Here is a 21,858-nt window from a genome sequence, read left to right as displayed (position 1 = left end):
CACTAGACTAATTATTATAATAATAAAGCAAAATATATATAAAAAAATATAATAATAAAATCCTAAAAAACCTAATACCTATATGCTTACTAATTATTAATGGTTATTTAATGTTAATATTTTTTTCTACTGAAAATTAAAAATTAATATATGTTTATCAACTATTTAATTTTTTGTTAGTCATTTTTTAAAAATTTTTCATCAAATATTAAAGAAAAACTTTCTAGATGTTATATCATTTATATATAATAATTAATTATTTAAAAAAAATTCATTTATAAAAAAAATATTAAACCTGAAAAAAAATTATATTAAATAATAAATGTTGGACTTAAAAAATGAATAAAATAAAAATTGTTTACCCTCCTATAGTTTGTCATTATCGACATTAGCTGAACAATGATATTCACTGACTTGTGAATTAATGGAAAATCTCTCACTAGTTGAACCACGATCTTCAATAAGTTGTGCAGTTTCATTTATTGAAACCTTAAGTGGTCCACGCTCGCTTTTTTTCTTATTCGAAGCCTCTGATCTTACCGTTGATGATTGAGATTTTTTTGACACGGAAGACTTTGATGATGGTGGTGTTAATGAGACCAATGTCCCCGATGAACTCGTCAATGAACTAGAATTTGATCTTGATCCACTGCCACCACTTATAAATGAATCAACACTACTTGGTCTTTGTCTTCTCTTCAATTTTATCTTCTTTGATTGAAATGCATCTCTCATTTCGTTCTTTGACTGTAATTGTAAATACTGAAAACTCTGCAAATTATGTTTCTCAGCTTCATTAGCCGAATTTATTAATAAAATAATTAATAAAAAATAAAATTAATATTTTTTCTTACAATTTCCTTAAAAAAAAAAAAAAAATACCTGAGAATGACGCTCGAAAAGAGTTGGAATTTGTGTCACTCGGCTCAGCATCATTTCCATTTGAATACGATGACGTTCAGCTTGCTCTCGAGCTTCATCCCGTCGAAGATGAAACCGGAAGTCCAAGTCCCTTGCGTGCTCGTGTCTTTATTCACAATAATTATCAACAATTTTTATTTCTCTAATAATTATCTATAATAAATGTAAATTGAAATTTTTTGTACCTGGCAGCTGATCTCAAGGCCTTCCAAGCTGGTTTTTGTCCAATGAGAGACTCTCTAATTTTTATAAATTCCTCCCTGCGTCTTTCTTCCAGTTTCTCTTGAATTTCCCTTTCCATTTTTTCACTGCAGTGAACAATAGTTAAATTTTTTTTTTTTTTAATCAATTTATAAATAAAAATAAAATACAAATGAATTTAATACCGTGATGCTTGACATCTTAAGACAGCTGCCAAATTATTTCCCCTGACTGGTAATGCCGCCAATGCTGATCTCGATCTTATTAATTGCAATGGACTATCATTGCAAATTCTCAAAGATTCACGTCCCTCACAATTTCTATCAATTGACGATTCTTTCGTAGTGCTACATTGTGAATGAAGTGATGTTGATCTTAGACGTTCTCTTCTTGCCATTGACGGTGGCAAAGTTGATGATTTCATCATTTCTGAGGCTCTCATTTTCTTCTGAATCGATCTAATGGAAAATTAATTTCTTCAAATTAGAATTCAAAATTTACAATTTAAAAACTATTAATTATTATCATTAAAATTTATTTAAATAAATTTTCAATCTAAATTAATAATAAATAAATTACATTTCTCATTATTTACCTATAGTATTCATCTTCCAACATACGATCATAAATTTCGGTATTAAATAAATTTTTTGGAACAGGTTTTGCTTTAAATCGTGAATTACAACGAATCTTCTTTCCACAAAGTTCGGGACTTGATCTTGATAATGTTTTCCATGCCCTTTTTTCACATTCCAATTTAAATGGTCTCACTTGTGAGAGTAAATTTAACATACTTTCCTCTCTCACCAATCGACTTCTGTAATTATAATTTTTTTTTTAGTGAATTTTAGTTAACTGTAACTATTATAAATTTGTAATAAATAATAAACCTTTCTTCTTTAGCGGCGACAAGTTTATCATAAAGAGGTATTTTTGATGTTAATGGAATTGGTCTAACACGTCGTTTTTTCTTTTTTGTATCACGATAAATTTGTGCCTCATTTTCCACTTCGGTTAAATTCATGTACTTCTCTGCTTCCTCTCTAAAAAAAAAAAAAAAATTTTATTTAAAATTTAATTTCACATTTCTTTTCGAAAAATTATCAAAATTTACCTCAATGTAAATGTAAATGGTTTTGGAACAGTTGGATGCCATCTTTCAGGACTATGTGGTGGCAAACTTTTTGTCTCTAAACTATTTTCATTATCACTTTCCACACTATCGGGACTTTTAGAATCACTCTCAATACTCCAGGATTTATTGCCCGAATGAATTTTCGAATTATGAATTGTTTTCGCCGCTTTTGTTTTATCTTTCCATCTGCAAAAAAAAAAAATAAATTACAAATTTAAATTTAAATTTTTTTTTTAAATAAAATATTTCTTACCGATAAGTAAGAAGATCTTGATCCTCGGCCAATCTATCAAATGTCCCAGAAGAATAAAGAATTGGACTATTTGTCCTTGATTCCTCAAAATTGCACTTTCGTCCCTTTAATTTTAAATCATTATTATTGTCATTACACCATTCTTTAGTTTTATTATTATTGCTTCTTTGATTTTGCGTTTCATTTGTTATTTCACGATTTAAAATATTTTCCGTTTCATTTTGATCTAAACAATTTTGTAAATTTTTCAACAACATTCTCTGCTTTCTCTTGAGATAATCCAATTTTTGTTTAAATTGTTCATTTGACAAATGATGCACATCATTATAATCCGGTATACTCTCCATAAAATCCATAAAATTCTCTAATGTATCACGTGGACTTGTGACATTCGAATTACTTGTATCGAAATTAATTTTTCGATTTTTTCCTGATGCATTGTATCTGTAATTTTATTATAAAAATGCAAAAAAAAAGAAAATTCCTAACCTCTCAATAATTTTCAAACTTGAAGAAAAAACTTTTCTTCTCAAAATATTTTCTAATTAAATTTGTAGTTTTAAAAATAGAAAACAAAATAATTTAATTAATATACCTTTTTTGCTTATTATTAACTCGAGGACGTTCATACAGTGGCGTTGGTTGTCTACTGTAAGGATCAACAGGAACTTTAACACACGAATGAACAAATGAACTTCCTCTGTGTTCATTCATTTTTTTTTATTTTAAATAAATAAAATTATTTCGATGTCAAGAAATTCTCGTTTTAAAGGAAAGTAGAAATTATGTCGAAAATCAATGTTCACTGATATTAAGCGTATCCATGGTGACCATACGTGACATTATGATAATCAAAACTTAAAACACACAGAAAAAAAAAATTCAATTCAAATAAATAAAATACCTTCAATATAGAACAATGTTAAATAAAAATTTTAATCAATTTTCACAAAATTTACAAGTACAACTTTAAAAATAGAAGATAACAGTAAGTTTAATTTCAAAATGATAAAAATATTAAATTTTCTAATAAATAATTAACTTTTATACTTACATTTATTAATTCTTGAAATTTAATTCTTATTAATTATTCTTCTTATTATTATCTTTTATTTGTAAAATTAGTTCCTTTATTTATAAACAATGTTTCATCTATAGATGTCTCAGCATTGCCTATCAACAGGCGTCCTGGCCCCTGTAAAATATCAACCATGTAAATACAACAAATTTTGAGGTTAATTTTTTATATTAATATTAATTTGTCATTGAAAAAAGAATAAATTAAAAAAAATCATTTACACTAATTTATAAAATAAGTTATTAATTTTTAATAACAATTAATGAAATATGTTATTAAAAAAAAATATTATTTCAGTGAGGGGATTTTTATTGACAACGTGACGAGGTGTCGTCTGCTATAAAAGCAAAATATATACAATAAATTAAAAATGGCGGTATTTACTGAAGCAATGTCATCTTCTCGATGTATTTTTGCAATTTTATCAAGAAATTATAAATTCACGGCACCACAATCATGTACAAGTGTTAGAAACATACATTCAACATTAAATGACAATAGTGAAAATTATGATATTATTGTTACTGGAGGTGGTCTTGTGGGAACAACGCTTGCCTGTGCTTTAGGTTAGTTTTTTTTAACATTTTTTTTTTTTTTTATATTTTTCACCAAAATATTTATTTTATATTCCACGTGGAAAACAAAAATATTTGTCGTATTTGTTAATTTTTGTTATTACTATATAAAGTCAAAGTTAATTTCAATAACAAAATGCAAAGTAGTAAAATTAATTTTTTGCGTCTAAATTTATGTTAATTTGGTTAATTTATCTATATTTAGAGAGAGAGTAATAATGTATTTAAAAATATTTAAATTATGTATATATTTCTTATTGTTTTATTTGTAAACAAGGTGTTTTGAAAAATAATAACAAATCATATTTAGAGGTTAAATTAAGGACAGATGTTTAAAAATTATATAAATAGATTACGTCAGTGTTTTTTATTATTTCAATTATTTGCAATTTTCTTTGTATTTCTCTTTTTTTTTATTTTAATAATTATTTTCTATTGTTATTTTCATTGTAGTGAATTGTTTTTTTATTTCATTATTATTATTATCATCACTAAAAATATCCTTTTAATTTACCAAAAAAAAAATATTTTCCGTTTTGTACAGCTAATAATAAAATTCTCAAATCAAAAAGCATTTTATTGCTAGAAGGTGGAAATAAACATGAATATAAACCAAGTGAACAATATTCAAATAGAGTTGTTGCATTAAATCAATTATCTCGAACATTATTATCAAGTATTGGAGCATGGAAACACGTGTCAGAAATTCGTTACGCACCTGTGAGAAAAATGCAGGTAATAATAATTTAAAAAAAAAATATATAATATTAGCAAATAAAAATTCATATTTTAGAATACTTGAAAATTGTATCAAATAGACAAGAATATTTTTTTTTATTATCATTATTAATATAATTAAATTTACTATAGGTGTGGGATAGTTGTTCCGATGCAATGATAACATTCAATGAAGATTATTTATCAGATGAAATAGCGTACATTGTGGAAAATGATTTACTTTTATACGCCGTGAATAAACAATTGGAGGAAAAAAATTCTGTTCGTGTTATTTATAATGCAAAAGTTGAGAATATTTCATTGCCCGAGACATCTGGAGAAAATGCAATTGTTATCTTACAAAATGGAGGAAATTTTGGCACTAAATTATTGGTAAGTTGAAAAAAAAATACAATTTCACATAAATAATTTTTAAAACTAATTAGTTATCGACAGATCAATTTCCCTGGCAATATATTCAACTTTATTTGTCAATGAATCCAATTGCGTGCTAATTGTTTGTGCACATCTTTTCAATTCATTGGCAATTTCACTTAATTGTCGATTACTGTCATTAACAGAATTACTACTGTAAAGACGATTTAATTTAACATCACTAATTCCAATATCATTTCCATTTCTCGTCATTTCTGGTTTTTTAAAAAATTTATTTTTCCTCTCACTAACAAGACGATAGACACTTTTTATTAAATCACGAGGTAAACGATTTTCACGTGGATCATTTGGACGTATATGAATTGCACAATGATGCGGTAAATGAAGTAACAATGCACCCGATCGGCAGGCTTTGACAATTTTCATTGGCGCAAAATCCAAAAGTTTGGAAAATAATAAATTTTCCAAATGTGCAACCAATTGTGCTCTTCTTATTAATCTATCTAAACCAGCGCATCTTCTTAATTCTTGAATATCAGAAACAGCAAGTCCCATCATAAGATTCGTGAGAATCACCGTCACAAGAATGACAAAAGCCAATAGCATAAGATGCGCTGTACCCGGATAAAGAACACGTGCTTTGTCATCGAAAAATACATCTTCAAATTCTAATTCACCTGACATCATGATAATTGTTTTTAACAAGCCAACAAGAGGATTTTTAAATGATTTATAATTATCATGAAGAACGCTAAAGCTTAATGAAAAGCCAATTATTAAACTCATGTAAGCGCCTAAAAATTTGAAAAAATTAATAGCAACCTGAGTGAACATTTGAACATAAATGCCAAACATTGGAAAACGACCGACAACCATCATTAATTCAACCCAAACAAGTAAAACTCCCAATGCAGCGATATGATGATGCCAAACATTAGACACTTTACATAATACAATTCCCGATGTAATAATAACACTCCATTGAAGAACATTTTCCCATCCTTTTGCATAACTACAAACGCCATGTGCCAATTGAAAAATTTCCTTACACGCAAGAATAATTGTAAATAAAATCACAGGCCAAAAAAAAATATCGCTCATATGAGCGAGTTTCCAAAAAAATGTAAATGCAATATAACTTGTGAACATTGCAACGAAAATTGAATGAAATATTAAACTAAAGAGAAAAAATTTTCTTATTCTCAACCATTTTAAATAAAGAAAACTCTCGCACAATGGATGTTTAAGAATATGACGTTGTCCAACTTCAACGAGACATAACATTAAATCAGTTTCACCACGTCCACCAGGAACGAGAGCGCGAAAATCCAAACGCAATTCACAATCAACATCACCTAATTCATGATCGTGAAGTGAAATTGCCTGATCTAAACGTGAAATAAATCGTGGAAGAATATCAGGTGTTCGTCGAATTATAAAACTTAATGCCGATATTCCACCTTTTGTTCTTGCAGTAACGTCAGCTGCTTTTGTCACCAATAGCATCACTGTTGATGAACTTTCGCTCAACGCTGCAATATGTAACGGTGTGTAGCCAAATTTGTCAGCTTTATTGATTTCCGCTCCAGCCTGAAAAAAAAAATAAATAATTTTCATCCGGAAAATAAATTATTTCGCCTTCAAAATAAAATATACTTGTATGAGCATTTTCACAAGTTCACATCCTCGAATTGATTTTGCAACAGCTGCATGAAGTGGCGTTCTACCATCATTGTCTTCTTCATTAACGTTCGCTCCTTTCGATATTAAAATTTCCATTGTCTCGGCAGATTGTGCCAATGCTGCCAAATGCAATGGGGTTTGTCCTTTTGAATTTTTAGCATCGCATGAGGCTTGATAATCAAGAAGTAATTTTGTACATTCAGCGCTACCTTCCTCAGCTGATAAATGTAATGGTGTTGATCTTGCCGTTCCCATTTGCACGCGAACATCGGCGCCAAAACATAAAAGAAGATTTACACATGTCGCTGATCCTAAACTTGCCGCCACGTGTAATGGAGTTTCCGTATAAACCTTGCGAGAAAAAGAAAAAGTCGAAAATAAAAAGGTAATCAGAATATTTTTCCAATTTTACAAACAATTTTTTTGATATTGAATTTTTTATTGTATAATTATTTATTTTTTTAATTTACCTGAGGATTATTGGGCGAAGCACCAGCTCTGAGGAGAGTTTCAACGCAATTTGAATTATTACTGAGTACGGCATAATGAAGAGGACTTCTTCCAGAAATTCCGGCATTAAAATCAGCGCCTGCTTCTAAAAGAATTTTCACTGTTTCAACATCACCTGAAGCTGCTGCACAATGTAGAGATGTGCAAATTTTGTGAAAATCCCATTCACTTGAATCGGCGCCATGTGACAATAATTCTTCAACTATTTTCACTGATCCATTACACGATGCAAGATGAAGTGACGTTCTAAAAAGAAAAATTTAAATTCAAAATTAGCTTCTTTTTTTTTTAGATGGGGACTTTACCTGCCGTCGTTGTCACGAAACGAAACTTCGGCACCTTTTTCCAAAAGTACTTTTACCAATTCTATTTGTCCCAACCATGACGATACCAATAGACAAGTATTTGGCCATTTTGATAATAATTCTTCTGGCGTTGCTGTGGCGGCTGTTTCATTTTCAGCTGCCAATGACGCTTTTCTTAATCCACTGCAAAAGAAAAGAAGAATTAGAAAAAAATCTCCTTTTTTTAAAAAAAATTTTGAAAAATATAAAAAAGGAAATAATTTTCCCCACTCTCACCCATTTGCAAATCGAGGAATAAGTAACATTTGATTTTTCATTTTTGTTTCAGAAAAATCGAGATTTTTTATTTCTTCAATAACTTTATCTAATTTCTCTCCATTTAATGTTGGTAAAAGAGAAAGAGCCGTTTCTCCAGCTGGTAAATTACTAATTGCACGAATTATATCCTCTTCACGCCAAAGTTGATTTTGATAAAACATTTGCCTGTGCTTTGGACGTGCACAAGATTCTGAACTTTCTTCTGATGAAATACTTCCCAAATCGTCCATCCAAATTTCTTCATCTTCCTCCTAATGCAAAAATTTTTATTAAATTAAAATATTCTCATATCGATAATAATTTATTAATAAAAATATTTATTATTTGAAAATTCGAAAAAAAAAGAAAATTTGTGAAATACAATTTTCGAGTGTATTTTGATAAATTATCAATCTCTTTGTAAATACTTACCATTCTTCGAACAAACAAAAAAATATATATATATATGTCAAAGATGTATTCGGTGTAGGTGTTATTTATGAGTAATAATTTGTAAACTGCAGTAATGTTTCATCTTCTTTTTGCTTAAAATGCTCTCTAAAATTAATCCTCGAGTTTTAGAATATTAGAGAGAGACCATCCAGCATGTGCTCACTGATGTTTATAAAACAGATTGAGATTATATATTTAGCTCATTCTTGACACATCATTCTATTATAATGATTCGATGAATTAAGAAAACGATTAATTCAGATTAAACTCGTGAAAAATTTGATTTTTTCCAAAAAAAAAATAAAAGACTTCATTTTTTTCTCAATTTTATTTTTTACTCGTAATTTTTCTATCAACTTTTCAGTTACTGATAGCAAATTATTCATTCAGGAAGTTCTCTTCTCATTTTTTTTATCTCTCACTCTAATAATTCGCTAGTTGTATTAATTTAATTATTTTTAGTAATTTTAAAATTTATTACAAATTTAAATTATTATAAAATTACATAATTATTATAAAAATTATATAATTAATATAAAAAATAATTTTATTGTAAAATTACTTGATTATTATAAAAATTATGTAATTATTATAAAATTACATAATTTAAAAATTACATAATTAGTAATCAAATACTTAAATAATTAAAATACAATTTTAATTGCAAAAAAATTGTCAAATTCAGTTTAGTTCGATTTTTTGAAATAATTGAAAAACAATTATGAAAATAATTTATTGGCTTAAAGTCAAGTAGGATAAATTTATGAGCAATCGTAAAATACTATAAATTTATTGCTATTTATTATTAAAACAAAAAATAAAAGAAGCGGATAAATACACGCAAAAATAATTTTAAATCAAAATATTTGCTATCATCAATCAAGTCACGTGGTTTTTTTTTTCAAATATTACTCACCGTATTTTAGAAAAACGTGTTTTGTTTTTTTTTTTTTAAATGTTCTTAGGTGAATTTGCAAAAGAAATGTGATTTTTTTGAAATAAATTTAAATTTCACACATTTGATGTAAATAATGTGGGAAGTGTGGATTTAAGATTTAAAAAAAGATCTCATATCTTCTCTCTTTCATCTATATCAAATAAGCTGTGAGACTATACTGGAATTATAAGCGCCGAACTCTGGAAGTATACTAAAGTTATTTCAAGACTTTGTAATGCAATCTCTTTTCTCAATTCTCTCAATACTCCCACCACTTTACAAATATCTTCCAATTTTATGATTGAATTCACGAAGGCAAAATCGCACCCTCCAACTTTACGTAAATCAAAAATGTTTATGGCCCACTTATGTAGCATAACAGCCCACAGATATTTATTCATCTGAAAATCATTTTATTTCATTAAAATACGAAAATCTTTGATACAATTTTTTTTTTTTTTTTCTTTATAAAAATTAGACTTTCGTAAAAATTATTATTCATTCAGTGATTAAATTATTATCATGATTTTTTTTATAAATTTTTTTTTTTAATTCAAAATTGTTGAAAAAAATTTTTTTTTTTTTTTTTACAGATTGGCGCTGATGGAATAAATTCGCGAGTTCGACAAGCAATGGGTGTTCAACACGTTAAATGGAGTTACAATCAAATGGGAATTGTTGGTACGGTGGAATTATCAGAGGTTTGTGTATTAAAAAAAAAAAAAAAAAAAATGGAAAAATACATTTATTTTTCATATTATTTAAATTTGATTTCTATTTCATTTTTTACAGCCCACTGAAAATATCGTTGCATGGCAACGATTTCTTCCCACTGGACCCATCGCTTTATTGCCCGTAAGTTTTCTATTTATAAATAATTTCAGAATTTTAAATAAACAATTATTTCAGTTAATTTTCAAACCCTAACATTATACATTATTATTCTTATTTTTATTACTATTATTATTATTTTTATTATATTATATTATTTTTATTATATTATATTATTTTTATTTATTATAAATTATAAAATAATTGTTCGTAATTGGAAAATTGTTTTCAGTTAACTGAAAGTTTGAGCTCATTAGTATGGTCAACATCAACGGATGAGGCAAAGAAACTTTTAAAATTATCCGATGAGGCATTTGTTGATAATTTAAATGAAGCACTTTGGAAAGTTTATCCAAAAGATGGAACTGTTGAAAGTGGAATGAAGGCGTTACAGCAAATTTTGAAAAATTTACAATTAGAAACCGGTGTATCTAGACAATTACAGCCATCAATTTCTGGTATTGTTGAAGAATCACGAGCAGCGTTTCCTTTAGGTTTTGCGCATTCTGTTTATTATGTGAAACCAGGAGTTGCCTTAGTAGGGTAAATATAATTATAATCAATTCAAAAATAGACGAATTTAAAATAAAAAGAAAGAAAAAAAAAACAAATCTCTAAAACGAGAGAATTTACTTTAAAGCAATATGCTTTTTTAAGTGTGATTCATGTTTTCTTAACTAAGTAGCCATTTTATAAAAAATTCTTTTCACTTTTTTTTTTCTTTTAATCGAAAAAAAATTTGAATATTTCAAAAATTTATTAATTAATAATTAAAATAAATATTTCAAAAATTTATTAATTAATAATTAAAATAAATAATTTAATATTTTTTAATTATTTAAAATTTATTCAAAAATTATTTCTATTTTATTATTAAAAAAATTGTGTGTGTTTTTTTTTTTTAATTTTTCAGAGATGCAGCGCACAGGGTTCATCCTTTAGGTGGTCAAGGATTAAATTTGGGTTTAGGGGATGTTATGGTGTTAGTTCAAATGTTGGCGGATGCTGCAAAAAATGGAGCCCTCCCTGGCGACATGACTTATTTAAAAAAATACGAAACTGCACGACAAAGGCACAATGTTCCAACTATGTTGGCAATGGATGCCCTTCATAGATTATATAAAGGAACCGCTGCTCCAATTGTTCTCGCACGAAGTTTAGGATTACAACTCACAAATGCAATTTCTCCATTAAAGGTAATAATACAATCAATATAATAAAATAATAATAATAATAATAATAATATATAGATTTTTTTTAATATTCAATCTCTAAAGTTCCAATTTGCATAAATATTCATTATTTTTCACCCCCAAATTTAGAAATAGCACTTCATGCAACACAATAAATTCAAGTCAATGAAGATAAATCTTAATTTATTCAAGAAGCAAAATATTTGATTTAAGAAGAATATAAGTGTAAGAAAATAAATTAAATAATAACTAATTTGTTTAAAAAAAACAAATCATTTGGTTTTAAAAATATTTTAAAAAAAACAAATTATTTGCTTCAAGAAGAAATTTATTTTGCAAAAAAAAAAAAGAATTTTAAGTACAATTTGGTTTTATAAAGAAAAATTAATTATTTTTTTTTCAATGAAACCAAATTATTTGGTTTTTGAATAAGAATTTATAAAATTAACTATTTCTACAAAAAAAAAAACATTATTTTCTCTATGATAAATTAATTATTTATTTCAGAGAGCAATTTTTCATCACGCGTCTGACGATGATAATAATTTGTGTCAATAAAAAAGAAAAAGGATCGAAGCAATAATTCCAAAATTGACATTAAAAAATTGTCAATTTTTTTTTCTTACGGTGCAAGAAAATATTAATATCAATTTAATATTTCTTAAAAAAAAAAACAAATTGATATTATTAATATTACATTTTTTAGATTATTTGTAAAACATCAACAAAAAGAAATATGTGATCTAAGTTAATTTATTGTATATAAATTTATTTATAAACTCCGTTATTTCAGAATATGAAAATGTATTCCGATTTACAAATAAAAAAAATCGTAACTTAATTTGGTTTATTTAATACCATTTTTGAAATTCCCATTTTCTTCTTTTCATTTCTTTCACAAAACAGAAGAACATGTTAAATCATAAAAAATGATAAACTATCATCGAATATAAAATTGAATTTCCTAATTCTAGATTAATTTTAAACTATTTTTCCCTTTTTAGACAATTGTAACTATAATTTACGATGAGAATTCAAATTTTCCCACTTAGAACAACCAATGAAAATTGTGTACGTCAGGTTAAGTAACCTGATAAAAAAATTTTATTGATTGGCAACACTGGCAATAAGGAGATGATTTCATCATTGTTGCCAACTGACATGTTCGATGATCTAACCTTAAAATCAGTGTGAAAGAATGTTTATCAATTTTTTACAAAGATATTAAATATCATATTCGTTTCTCAATAATTTAGAGAAATGAAGCGATAATTGTACAAATATATAAATTCATTAAATTAAAAAAAAAAAAAAATATGTTCGCTCCTAAATTATATTCGCGAGTGATTAATTCTACGTTTCGATATCAAGTGAGAGGAATTCAATCAAATGATTCGCTTTTAGATGAATGTACTGCAGTGAGAAATAAAAATCCAAGAAATTTAGAATTATTAACAATTGGTAATAAACCTAAGGGATATTGGCTAGAAAAAGATAAACGTACTTTTTGGCACAAGTAAGAGATTCTTTGAAATTATTCTTATTTGCCTATATGCAAATTGTATTTACAAAATTTTATTTATATTGTTTTTTTTTTCCCCAACACAGGCCAGTGTTTATAAAAAACAGTCGTTGTGTTACTTTAGAGCTTCATCATTTTGAAAATGGAAAAATTATTTCTGTTTCAACGAAAGATTGGTCATTAAAAAAACAATTACAAAAGTCTGTAATTATTTTCTATTTTATTTTCCTCTTATTTAAATTTACAATAAAAAAAAAAGAAAGAAACATTTTAAAAATAATTAAATTTTTCAGGCTCAGCAATACTGCAGCTTATGTAGCATTAGGTGAAGTTTTCGCACAACGTTGCCTTGAAAGTGGAATAACAACAATGATGGATTTACCAAATGAAAATGAAAATGAAAAAATAAAAATATTGAAAGAGAAATTAATTAGTTGTGGTATCATTCTTTCGGAAGCTGATCAAATTATAACACCATGTCCCTGGCATAAGACAAAATTAATTAAACCCTGGGAACTTGAGGTTTAATTCAATATTCTTTGCCTTAAAAAAACATTGTAACGAATATTGTAAAAGTTTATTAGAAACCCTTTTTTTTATGTACAAAAAACAATATATGTAAATTATTAAAAGAAGTATTGAAATAAATATTTTAAAAAAAGAAGAATTATTCTATTTCTCAATTATAGAATTAGTTTTTTTTTTTAATTTAAAGTTCAAAAATCAACCGCGAGGGTAAAAAAGAGTCGCGAACGAACACGTGCATAACCTATAAATTTTTCAAAATGTCAGAATCAGAGGAGCTGAGAGAAAATGAAAATATTGATAAAAAGCCATTATTTCGCGATTTTACTGCTGATGAATCTGAACCTGAATCAACGGTAATTGAAAGTTTATGTATGAACTGTGGAAAAAATGTAAGTACCTGTATATATAATTGATAAAAATAGAAAAATAACACACGTTTAACAAACGTTTCCTGGTCTATTTTAATTTTTAATTATAATAAATTATAAAACATTTTATATTCTACTAATTTTTTCAATTTTCTATATTTTTTCTAAATAATTTATTTTTAAAAATTGTTGCATTTATTTAAAAAAAAACAATCACATAACCTATATGAAATTTAAAAATTGTATATCTATACTTTTTTTTTTTTGTTAATAATATATAGTTTTTTTTGTCAAATAATGCGTTTAAATTTTCTTTTTTGGAAATTTTATTTTAGGGCGTTACAAAGCTACTGCTTACAAAAATTCCACATTATAAAGAAATTGTAATCTCGTCTTTTGCTTGTGAATCATGTAATTATCAGAATAATGAAATTCAAAATGCAGGAAAAATCGGAGAAAAAGGAATTAAAATAACTCTAATTGTTTCAAGTATTAGAGATTTAAATAGACAAGTGGTAAAATCTGATTATACTTCTGTGAGAATACCTCATTTAGATTTTGAAATTCCAGCACAATCACAAAAAGGCGGTAAGTGATAATTACATAATAAAAAAACTAAATTTTAATTATTTTTACAAATAAAAAAAAAATTTATATTTTTCCAGAGGTTACTACAGTAGAGGGAATAATTGAACGCAGTATTGCTGGTTTAGAGCAAGATCAAGCAAAAAGAAAAGAAGAAAATGCGGAAATAGCCGCACAAATTGAAATATTTATTGAAAAACTCAAATTTCTCAAGGAATGTCAAGAATCATTTAAAATAATATTTGAAGATATTTCCGGAGATTGTTTTGTGGAAAATCCTATTATGCCACTTAAGGATACAAATTGTGAAACAACATATTTTAAACGTACTTTAGAACAAAATCACAGTTTAGGAATTTTTCCTGAAAATGAAGATAAATTATTAAAACCAATTGAGGAAGGAGAATTTCCATTAGAAGAAATTGAAGGCGAAGTTTTAACTTTTCCAACAAATTGTCCAGAATGCAATAATCCTTGTGAAACAAACATGAAAGTGACCAGTATCCTTTTTAATAAAAATTATTATTTTTCACAATTTTTAATTCACTAATTGACTAATTTTTCCTTAATTTTTCACCTAAAGACATTCCACATTTCAAAGAAGTGGTAATAATGGCAACAACATGCGAAATTTGTGGACATCGTACAAACGAAGTGAAAAGTGGTTCGGGAATAGAACCAAAAGGTGCAAAAATCGAAGTAAAAATAACAGGTAAAAAAGATTTTAGTCGCGATATTTTAAAATCAGACACATGTCATATGGAAATACCGGAATTGGAATTAGAAGTTGGTCCCACAACACTTGGTGGTAGATTTACAACAGTCGAGGGAATTATTATATCAATAAAAGAACAACTCTCAAATTCAACGGCATTTATCGGCGATTCAAGTGATAAAGAAACTATTAATAGATTAGAGAAATTTATTTTTCAATTAAATGAAATTCTCGATGGTAAAAAAGAAGTAACATTAATTTTAGACGATCCTGCTGGTAATAGTTTTATTCAAAGTTTATCTGATAATGATGAACCAGATGATAGATTAAAAATCACAAAATATGAGAGGAGCTTTGAACAAAACGAAGAACTTGGAATTAATGATTTAAATGTAGATAATTATTAATTTTTGTACATTTTTAAAAAAAAATTAAATTAACATTTTAATTAATTTTTTATCATTAAATTAAAAATACAAAATGAAATATTAAAAGTAAGCCTTGTTTCTATTATAATTTTTTTATTTTCTTTTTCTAAGAATTAAAGGAAATTTTTATTTACAATTACATCATGATATATCGGAAAACAAGAATTATATCTTAATTTTATTTCTAAATTTTGAAAAAATACTATAAAATTATTTTACATCTAAAGTCTAATTAATTTCTTATCTATTTTCAGAAAAAAAAATAATCGCAACTATTCAATTTTCTAAATAGCTTTCTTTTTTACAAAAAAAAAAAAAAATTCGTATACTTCATAGTCTCTGAAATTTCTATTCTATTATTTATTTATTTTACTATTTAGCGTTTGTTTTATTTCCATTGCGAGTTTATAACCAAGCTCAGGTCGTCGATCGCGTCCATTAACCATTGCTTGAACTTGACTTGAATTAACAATAACGCCATTATTTGCAATCACAGTTGATTTGGTTTTTTCAATGTCCACCAAATCAACGCCACGACTACAATCATCAATTAAAATGGTACGATAACCACTTGCTAATGCATCAACGGCCGTTGCTCCAACACAAACATCATAGGCCAATCCACAAATATAAATATCAGTAGCGCCTTTTGCTTGTAATTGTGACGATAATGTTGTTTCAGTTAATTTTTTATTATCCCAAAACACTGAATATGAATCGACATCAGGATTTGTACCTTTATAAATTTTAATTGATTTCTCAACAATTTTTAAATCCTTATGCAATTCCGCACCCCATGAATCTTGAACGCAATGACGTGGCCATAATCTTTGTTTTAATTCAGGTGGACCGATAAATGTCACTGTATCATAGACGCGAATCTCTTCTTTTGAAATTCCACTCGATAAATCAATGTCCCTTTAAAATAATTATTAATATTAAAAAGAAGACAAAATTTTTTTTTATTCAAATTGTCAAATTATTTATACCTAAGATGAAGATTATCGATGAATGATACATGATCAACGGGATGCCAATCGAGAGAATAGAAAACAGCATCAAAAGGCACATTTTCCAATAGACGATTTATCGGATCAATAACTTCTGAGCCATCGTGTTGTGCAGCGCATTTTTGTATATTAAGAGAACCGCTTATAAAATCATTTTGTACATCAACAATCAGAAATGCGCTCTTTGGCCTTGTACACACTTTAATCCATCGATTCCAACAAATCTGAAAAATTACAAATTTATTCAAATAAAATAATTCACTTTCGTTAAATAACAAAAAAAATACTGCATTTAAAAATATAAATTTCAACGCTAAAATACATGTATATATATACCTCAAATTCTATCCTATCAAGCAAACAATCACCATTGATATCAAAAACAGCGAAAATCTCCTTCAATTGTTGTTCCTCAAGTTCATAAACTTTACCCCGATCATTACGAAACAATGCACGACAAATGAGCTCAAATTCCGCTAATGAAAGAAAACCATCACCATCTTTATCGAATGCAGTAAAACACGCGTCCATGATGCTGCATTACTTTTTCCGTATCCAAGAAGTTTGTGTAATCGATATCTTCATATCGTTTAATATTTCTCCCACAAATACATATGCAAAATAAACTTTCACCTTTTAATTTAATTTTTCCAATTTTAAATTCAACAAAAATCCTTTCAGATAAAACAAAAATTCCCCTTCAAATACAATAAAAAAAAAAAAATTCTCTTTAATTCTTTGTCTAAACTAAATTCTAATTTCTAAAATAAAATAATAATAAAAAAAAGTTATTGATTAAGCCTCTGGTGTGTCAAGAGAGCAATATCGACCATCACTTCAGGAAGTAATAATTCACTTATTTTATATTTCATTGATTCCTCATAGGCATAAGTCACGGATGTATCAGTTAAAAATAAATTACATTCCGACAATATAAGAATGCAATTACGTAAACGTGAACAAACATTTCTATCTTCTTGTGAGATACGTGATAAATCTTGTGTGAAACCACCTTCTGAACGATCTGTTTCCGTTGTATTTGCACCAATCCAAATATATCCATTATTACCCAAAATTAAAATTGCTCCATTCGCAAGATTATGATAATGTGTTTTTTGTCGTTTTATCAAACCAGGTGCAACTTTTAACATAATACCTTGCGATAATTTGCCATATTTAAGAACACGTGTATGTAACGATAGTGAACCATCAACAAATATACTTTGTACTTCGGCACAAATTAAATCACCCTCTTGTAAATAACGACGCATCATTTGTTCATCTTCAACTGATCTTCTTCGCTGTCAAAAAAAAAATTCTATAAAATTCCCTTCTTTTTCAATTTTATTTTTAATTACAAAACTTACCAATTCACCACCAGGTAAATTAACACTCGATAAAAGTAGCGCGGAATCTAATTTTGCATTTGTATCAACTTTCCATCGTTTTTGTTGTACTTCCGTTATTCGACCAACAACAACATCGCCAATTTCACCTTGATAACGTGTCTTAAAGGGCTTTATTGAAATTAATTTATTCACTTTTTCTAAAACGCCAGCCACCGATGAACGTAATGTTTTATGCTCGTCCACATAAGTGCCGTGACCTCTGACAATTAACAAATTTTCATGATTCATATAGACAAATAATTATTTTCCAAATGAAAAATATAGTTTTTTTTTTCAATATCTGAATAATAAAATTCAAATCCCTAAATATTATCCAAAAATACCTTAAAAAATCCCCCTGGGTAGAAACCTCTTCACCTGGTGTATAAAAGCCCATTTTAACTTCTTGGTGTTGAAAAAAATTCGTATCAACACGATCAACTGCCAATCGAGCAATTATCGGTGGTATATTCTCTTCAGTCATTGTAAAAACTTTTTTCCCCCTAATCTTCAATTAAAATCTTCCCTTTTCTTACATTAAAAAAAAAAAACCGCACTGAAAATAAACGAAACAGTTAATCTAACCTAAAAAAAACAGCACGTGTCCATATCACTTGAAGTTTGTCGCAAAAGAATTTTTTTTCGCGCCAAATTTAAAATTTCATTTTTCAAATAAATTTAAAATATAATTTATTTTTTTTCTATAAAATAAACACAAAATTTGTGTATATAACAAAAAATATCACAATTGTCAATCATAATAAAAATTGTCACTGCTTTTGTAAATCATTTGCTGAATAATTATCATACATTTTAATTAATGACACAGATGTTCTTGGTTTAACAACTGATAATGCAGTTCGAAAATGTTCTTTTGTTATTATTGTCGCTGATAAATCTAATTCCAATGCATTCATTGCCGCTTCATGACAAACTGCTTGTATTTCAGCACCCGAATAACCCTCAGTAATATCAACTAAATCCTGAATAATAATATCGTCAGCAATTGGCATTTTTTGTAATTTTATTGAAAATATTTCTCTACGAGTTTCAGCATCCGGAAGTGGAACATAAATTATTCTATCAAGCCTTCCTGGACGTAAAAGTGCCTAAAAAATTTTATTTTAATTAATTTTTTTTTTTTCAACAAAAATGTGAAGGAAAATAAATAAAAAAAAAAAACCTTATCGAGTCTATCAGGTCGATTTGTAGCTGCAACTAAAGTAACATTTCCTAAAGCTGTAACTCCATCTAATTCTGTTAAAAGTTGAGTTAAAACACGTTCTTGAACATTACTTCCACTGCTCTTTGAAGAAGATGCTCTCTCACCTCCAAGAGCATCGATTTCATCGATAAAAATAATTGACGGAGCAACTTGTCTTGCTTTGCGAAAAATATCCCTCACTGCCTTTTCGGAATCACCCACCCATTTTGAAAACAATTCAGGACCCTGTCAAAAAAAAATAGTTTAAGACAATTTGTGAAAAATTAAAAAATTAATTTAAAAAAAAATTCACCTACATTAATATTCAAAAAATTGAGATTACTCTCAGTTGCAAGTGCTTTGGCAATCATTGTTTTCGAACAACCAGGTGGACCAAACATTAAAACTCCTTTCGGTGGAACAATACCCATTCGTTTAAAAACTTCCGGATTTTTCAATGGCCATTCAACGGCTTGTTTTAATTTCATTTTCAATTCATTTTGTCCACCAATTTCCGACCATTTTACATTTGGTACTTCAACTAATGCCTCTTTCATTGCCGATGGATTAACATTTCTCAAAGCATATTCAACATCCTTGAATGTTATTTCAATATTAGAAAATTTTTCCGTTTTCGATAAACGTTCTTTTGCACATGAACGTGCTTCAGAACATAATCCTTCTAAATCAGCAGCTACAAAACCATGTGTCACCGATGAAATATTTTCCACATCTTCATTAAATAATTTATTTGGAAAATTTGATAAAATTTTTTCAATAATATCCTTTCGCATTAAACGATCGGGAACATTTATTTCAAATTCTTTTTGTAATCTACCCGCTCTACGTAGAGAATTATCGATAAATTCTAATTTCGATGTTGTTGCTAAAATTGCAATTTTTGCATTATTATAACGTAATTCATCGAAAAGATTAATTAAAGTTGCAAGTAATTTTCTCTCTTGATCTGTTGTTGTTGTACTTTTTTTTGGACAAATTGTATCAATATCTTCTAATAAAATTATACTCGGTGCTTTAATAATTGCATCTTGAAAATAATCTTTCAATACCATTTCCGTATCCTCGTGAGATTTGGGAATTAAATTTAAAACACTTATTGTTATTGAATTAACATTATACTCGGATATTAAAGTATTTGCTATTGTTGATTTGCCAATTCCCGGTGGTCCATAGAGTAAAATACCTTTTATTGCATTAAATTGACTAATTTCACCACATAATCCCAAAGCATCGTCCATTAAATTTTTTATTTTCGAAATAAGATTTCCATAGCCGCCAATATTTTTCAATTTCAATTTTTTTCTTTTTGTATTCTCCTCCATCACTTTTGTTTCAATAATCCATTTTGTATTATAATTTGCTTTATAAAGATGTAAATTATCTTCAGATATATTCAATGAAGCGAAACTTTTTGTTAAATCTTTCGTTACTTTTTCTTCTTCATCGTAATCAGTATCGAATTTTACTTTGACAATTTTAAATATTATTTTTCTACAGTAAAATGGAATGCAAATTTTATTGTTAATGGAAAAAATACTATTATCAGTGTGTGTTTTAATCATTAATTCAAATTCAGATGAAAAAGAAGGTAAAGATTGTTTTCCCAAATATTCGATAAAAATCTCCTTAGCGAGACGTGGAGTAATTTTTAATTTTTGAACTTTGATATGCGAACCAAGTTTATCTAATTCTATAGCTGTAAAAAGAATTTTTTTTTTTTAAATTCAAAGATTAAAAAAGAAACAATAATGTAAAAATAAAAAAACATACCATTTTTTGTTAGTGATACACTAACAACATTTGAATTATTAGAATGAAAAGCTGTTTTAACAACAATAGTGTCTCCAATAACAAGTACATCGTCTCCTAAAGAAATATTACAAAATTCCATAGCGGAAGTTGATAAAAATATCATTTTATTAGCTTCTGCTTCATTAATATTTTCCGTTATATCTATAAGAAATAATTAAGAATTTTATAAGAATAATTATTTCGATTATTTTCTAATTTAAAAATTAATATTTTCTGATAATTACCCTTTGTATTGTAAACTTCAACTAAACTATGTAAAACACCATTTCGTATAAATCTGTAATTCCAATTTTCCCTAGGAGGAGGACATTCTTCTAAATGATTTTCATTATCCTCTGTACTAATAAGACATTCACATTTATCACATTTTACCCACTTAAAAGCATTTGATCTTCTTTTCGATGACATACTTTCAATTTTTATTTTTTTATAATGTATTTATTATTTAAATTATATTTATTTTAAATATATTTTCAGAAATACTGACTAATATTTTCCTATCATTGTTTAAATAATAAGAAAATTTAGAATAATTTTAAATTTGTACCACGTGGGTTTTGTTTGTATATATAGTTTTAGATTTTTTATTTGTTTGATAAATAATCACTTCAATATATAAACAAATAATAATCAAAAAAATGCAAAGCAATAGAATTTTTAAAATAAAAACAAATTTAAAATTAAATACAAATAAATGTATTTTCTTATCTCTAAATTTGTTACATCTGTCAAAAATTTAGAACTGAAGTTAGGTTAGTTTCTTCGATATATCGAAATTAAAAGTCGATTTAA

The 21,858-nt window shown here is 27.0% G+C and overlaps 7 protein-coding genes across 9 annotated transcripts; 3 read left to right on the top strand and 4 right to left on the bottom strand.

Moving 5' to 3' along the window:
* Positions 1 to 195: 195 nt before the first annotated feature.
* Positions 196 to 3,911, bottom strand: LOC127276684 (protein FAM161A; the record flags this gene model as incomplete). Its single annotated transcript, XM_051297288.1, is given in 11 exon segments — positions 196 to 771; positions 883 to 1,027; positions 1,107 to 1,229; positions 1,308 to 1,580; positions 1,718 to 1,939; positions 2,013 to 2,165; positions 2,237 to 2,443; positions 2,511 to 2,954; positions 3,106 to 3,367; positions 3,565 to 3,705; positions 3,810 to 3,911. Coding segments are annotated over 9 exon segments (2,091 nt in total). The 5' UTR covers positions 3,225 to 3,367; positions 3,565 to 3,705; positions 3,810 to 3,911.
* On the top strand, positions 3,389 to 12,326 carry LOC127276685 (ubiquinone biosynthesis monooxygenase COQ6, mitochondrial). 2 transcript variants are annotated; one of them, XR_007842238.1, is made up of 11 exons: positions 3,389 to 3,498; positions 3,669 to 3,744; positions 3,886 to 4,154; positions 4,708 to 4,898; positions 5,034 to 5,273; positions 10,055 to 10,162; positions 10,254 to 10,316; positions 10,525 to 10,835; positions 11,206 to 11,488; positions 11,615 to 11,710; positions 11,993 to 12,326. XR_007842238.1 is itself a non-coding variant. In XM_051297289.1 (8 exons), exons 1-8 carry the CDS (start codon positions 3,959 to 3,961, stop codon positions 12,041 to 12,043), a joined length of 1,443 nt encoding a protein of 480 aa, XP_051153246.1. In that variant the 5' UTR covers positions 3,955 to 3,958; the 3' UTR covers positions 12,044 to 12,326. The 2 variants fall into 2 exon arrangements, 1 of the variants encoding a protein (XP_051153246.1); XM_051297289.1 differs by lacking the exons at positions 3,389 to 3,498; positions 3,669 to 3,744; positions 11,615 to 11,710 and having other exon boundaries at positions 3,955 to 4,154.
* Positions 5,280 to 10,044, bottom strand: LOC127276683 (transient receptor potential channel pyrexia-like). 2 transcript variants are annotated; one of them, XM_051297286.1, is made up of 7 exons: positions 9,441 to 10,044; positions 8,504 to 8,686; positions 8,051 to 8,343; positions 7,775 to 7,957; positions 7,430 to 7,715; positions 6,933 to 7,310; positions 5,280 to 6,866 (listed from the first exon to the last, which is right to left on the bottom strand). In XM_051297286.1, the coding sequence occupies exons 2-7, from the start codon at positions 8,504 to 8,506 to the stop codon at positions 5,319 to 5,321; spliced, it is 2,691 nt and encodes an 896-aa protein (XP_051153243.1). In that variant the 5' UTR covers positions 8,507 to 8,686; positions 9,441 to 10,044; the 3' UTR covers positions 5,280 to 5,318. The 2 variants fall into 2 exon arrangements, with proteins under 2 accessions (XP_051153243.1, XP_051153244.1); XM_051297287.1 differs by lacking the exon at positions 9,441 to 10,044 and having other exon boundaries at positions 8,504 to 8,942.
* Positions 12,327 to 12,628: 302 nt separating the features above from the next.
* On the top strand, positions 12,629 to 13,674 carry LOC127276768 (39S ribosomal protein L18, mitochondrial). The gene is made up of 3 exons (XM_051297415.1): positions 12,629 to 13,001; positions 13,094 to 13,207; positions 13,301 to 13,674. Exons 1-3 carry the CDS (start codon positions 12,802 to 12,804, stop codon positions 13,533 to 13,535), a joined length of 549 nt encoding a protein of 182 aa, XP_051153372.1. The 5' UTR covers positions 12,629 to 12,801; the 3' UTR covers positions 13,536 to 13,674.
* Positions 13,675 to 13,756: 82 nt separating this feature from the next.
* LOC127276766 (zinc finger protein ZPR1) lies at positions 13,757 to 15,655 on the top strand. Its single transcript, XM_051297413.1, has 4 exons — positions 13,757 to 13,924; positions 14,239 to 14,491; positions 14,569 to 14,988; positions 15,072 to 15,655. Exons 1-4 carry the CDS (start codon positions 13,793 to 13,795, stop codon positions 15,608 to 15,610), a joined length of 1,344 nt encoding a protein of 447 aa, XP_051153370.1. The 5' UTR covers positions 13,757 to 13,792; the 3' UTR covers positions 15,611 to 15,655.
* A 139-nt stretch (positions 15,656 to 15,794) lies between these two features.
* On the bottom strand, positions 15,795 to 18,613 carry LOC127276769 (uncharacterized). Its single transcript, XM_051297417.1, is given in 6 exon segments — positions 15,795 to 16,549; positions 16,621 to 16,865; positions 16,978 to 17,216; positions 17,504 to 17,942; positions 18,009 to 18,249; positions 18,374 to 18,613. Coding segments are annotated over 6 exon segments (1,866 nt in total). The 5' UTR covers positions 18,514 to 18,613; the 3' UTR covers positions 15,795 to 15,987.
* An 89-nt stretch (positions 18,614 to 18,702) lies between these two features.
* LOC127276763 (ribosome biogenesis protein SPATA5) lies at positions 18,703 to 21,733 on the bottom strand. The gene is made up of 5 exons (XM_051297410.1): positions 21,291 to 21,733; positions 21,025 to 21,207; positions 19,551 to 20,950; positions 19,213 to 19,479; positions 18,703 to 19,138 (listed from the first exon to the last, which is right to left on the bottom strand). Exons 1-5 carry the CDS (start codon positions 21,472 to 21,474, stop codon positions 18,800 to 18,802), a joined length of 2,373 nt encoding a protein of 790 aa, XP_051153367.1. The 5' UTR covers positions 21,475 to 21,733; the 3' UTR covers positions 18,703 to 18,799.
* Between the last annotated feature and the right edge of the window lie 125 nt (positions 21,734 to 21,858).

Source organism: Leptopilina boulardi, unplaced genomic scaffold (assembly GCF_019393585.1).
Source record: "Leptopilina boulardi isolate dan_hultmark-lab unplaced genomic scaffold, ZJU_Lbou_2.1 LbouV2_151, whole genome shotgun sequence".
Lineage (NCBI taxonomy): Eukaryota > Metazoa > Arthropoda > Insecta > Hymenoptera > Figitidae > Leptopilina > Leptopilina boulardi.
Note: the sequence above shows the minus strand (reverse complement) of the source record. Positions and strands in the feature narration are given on the sequence as shown.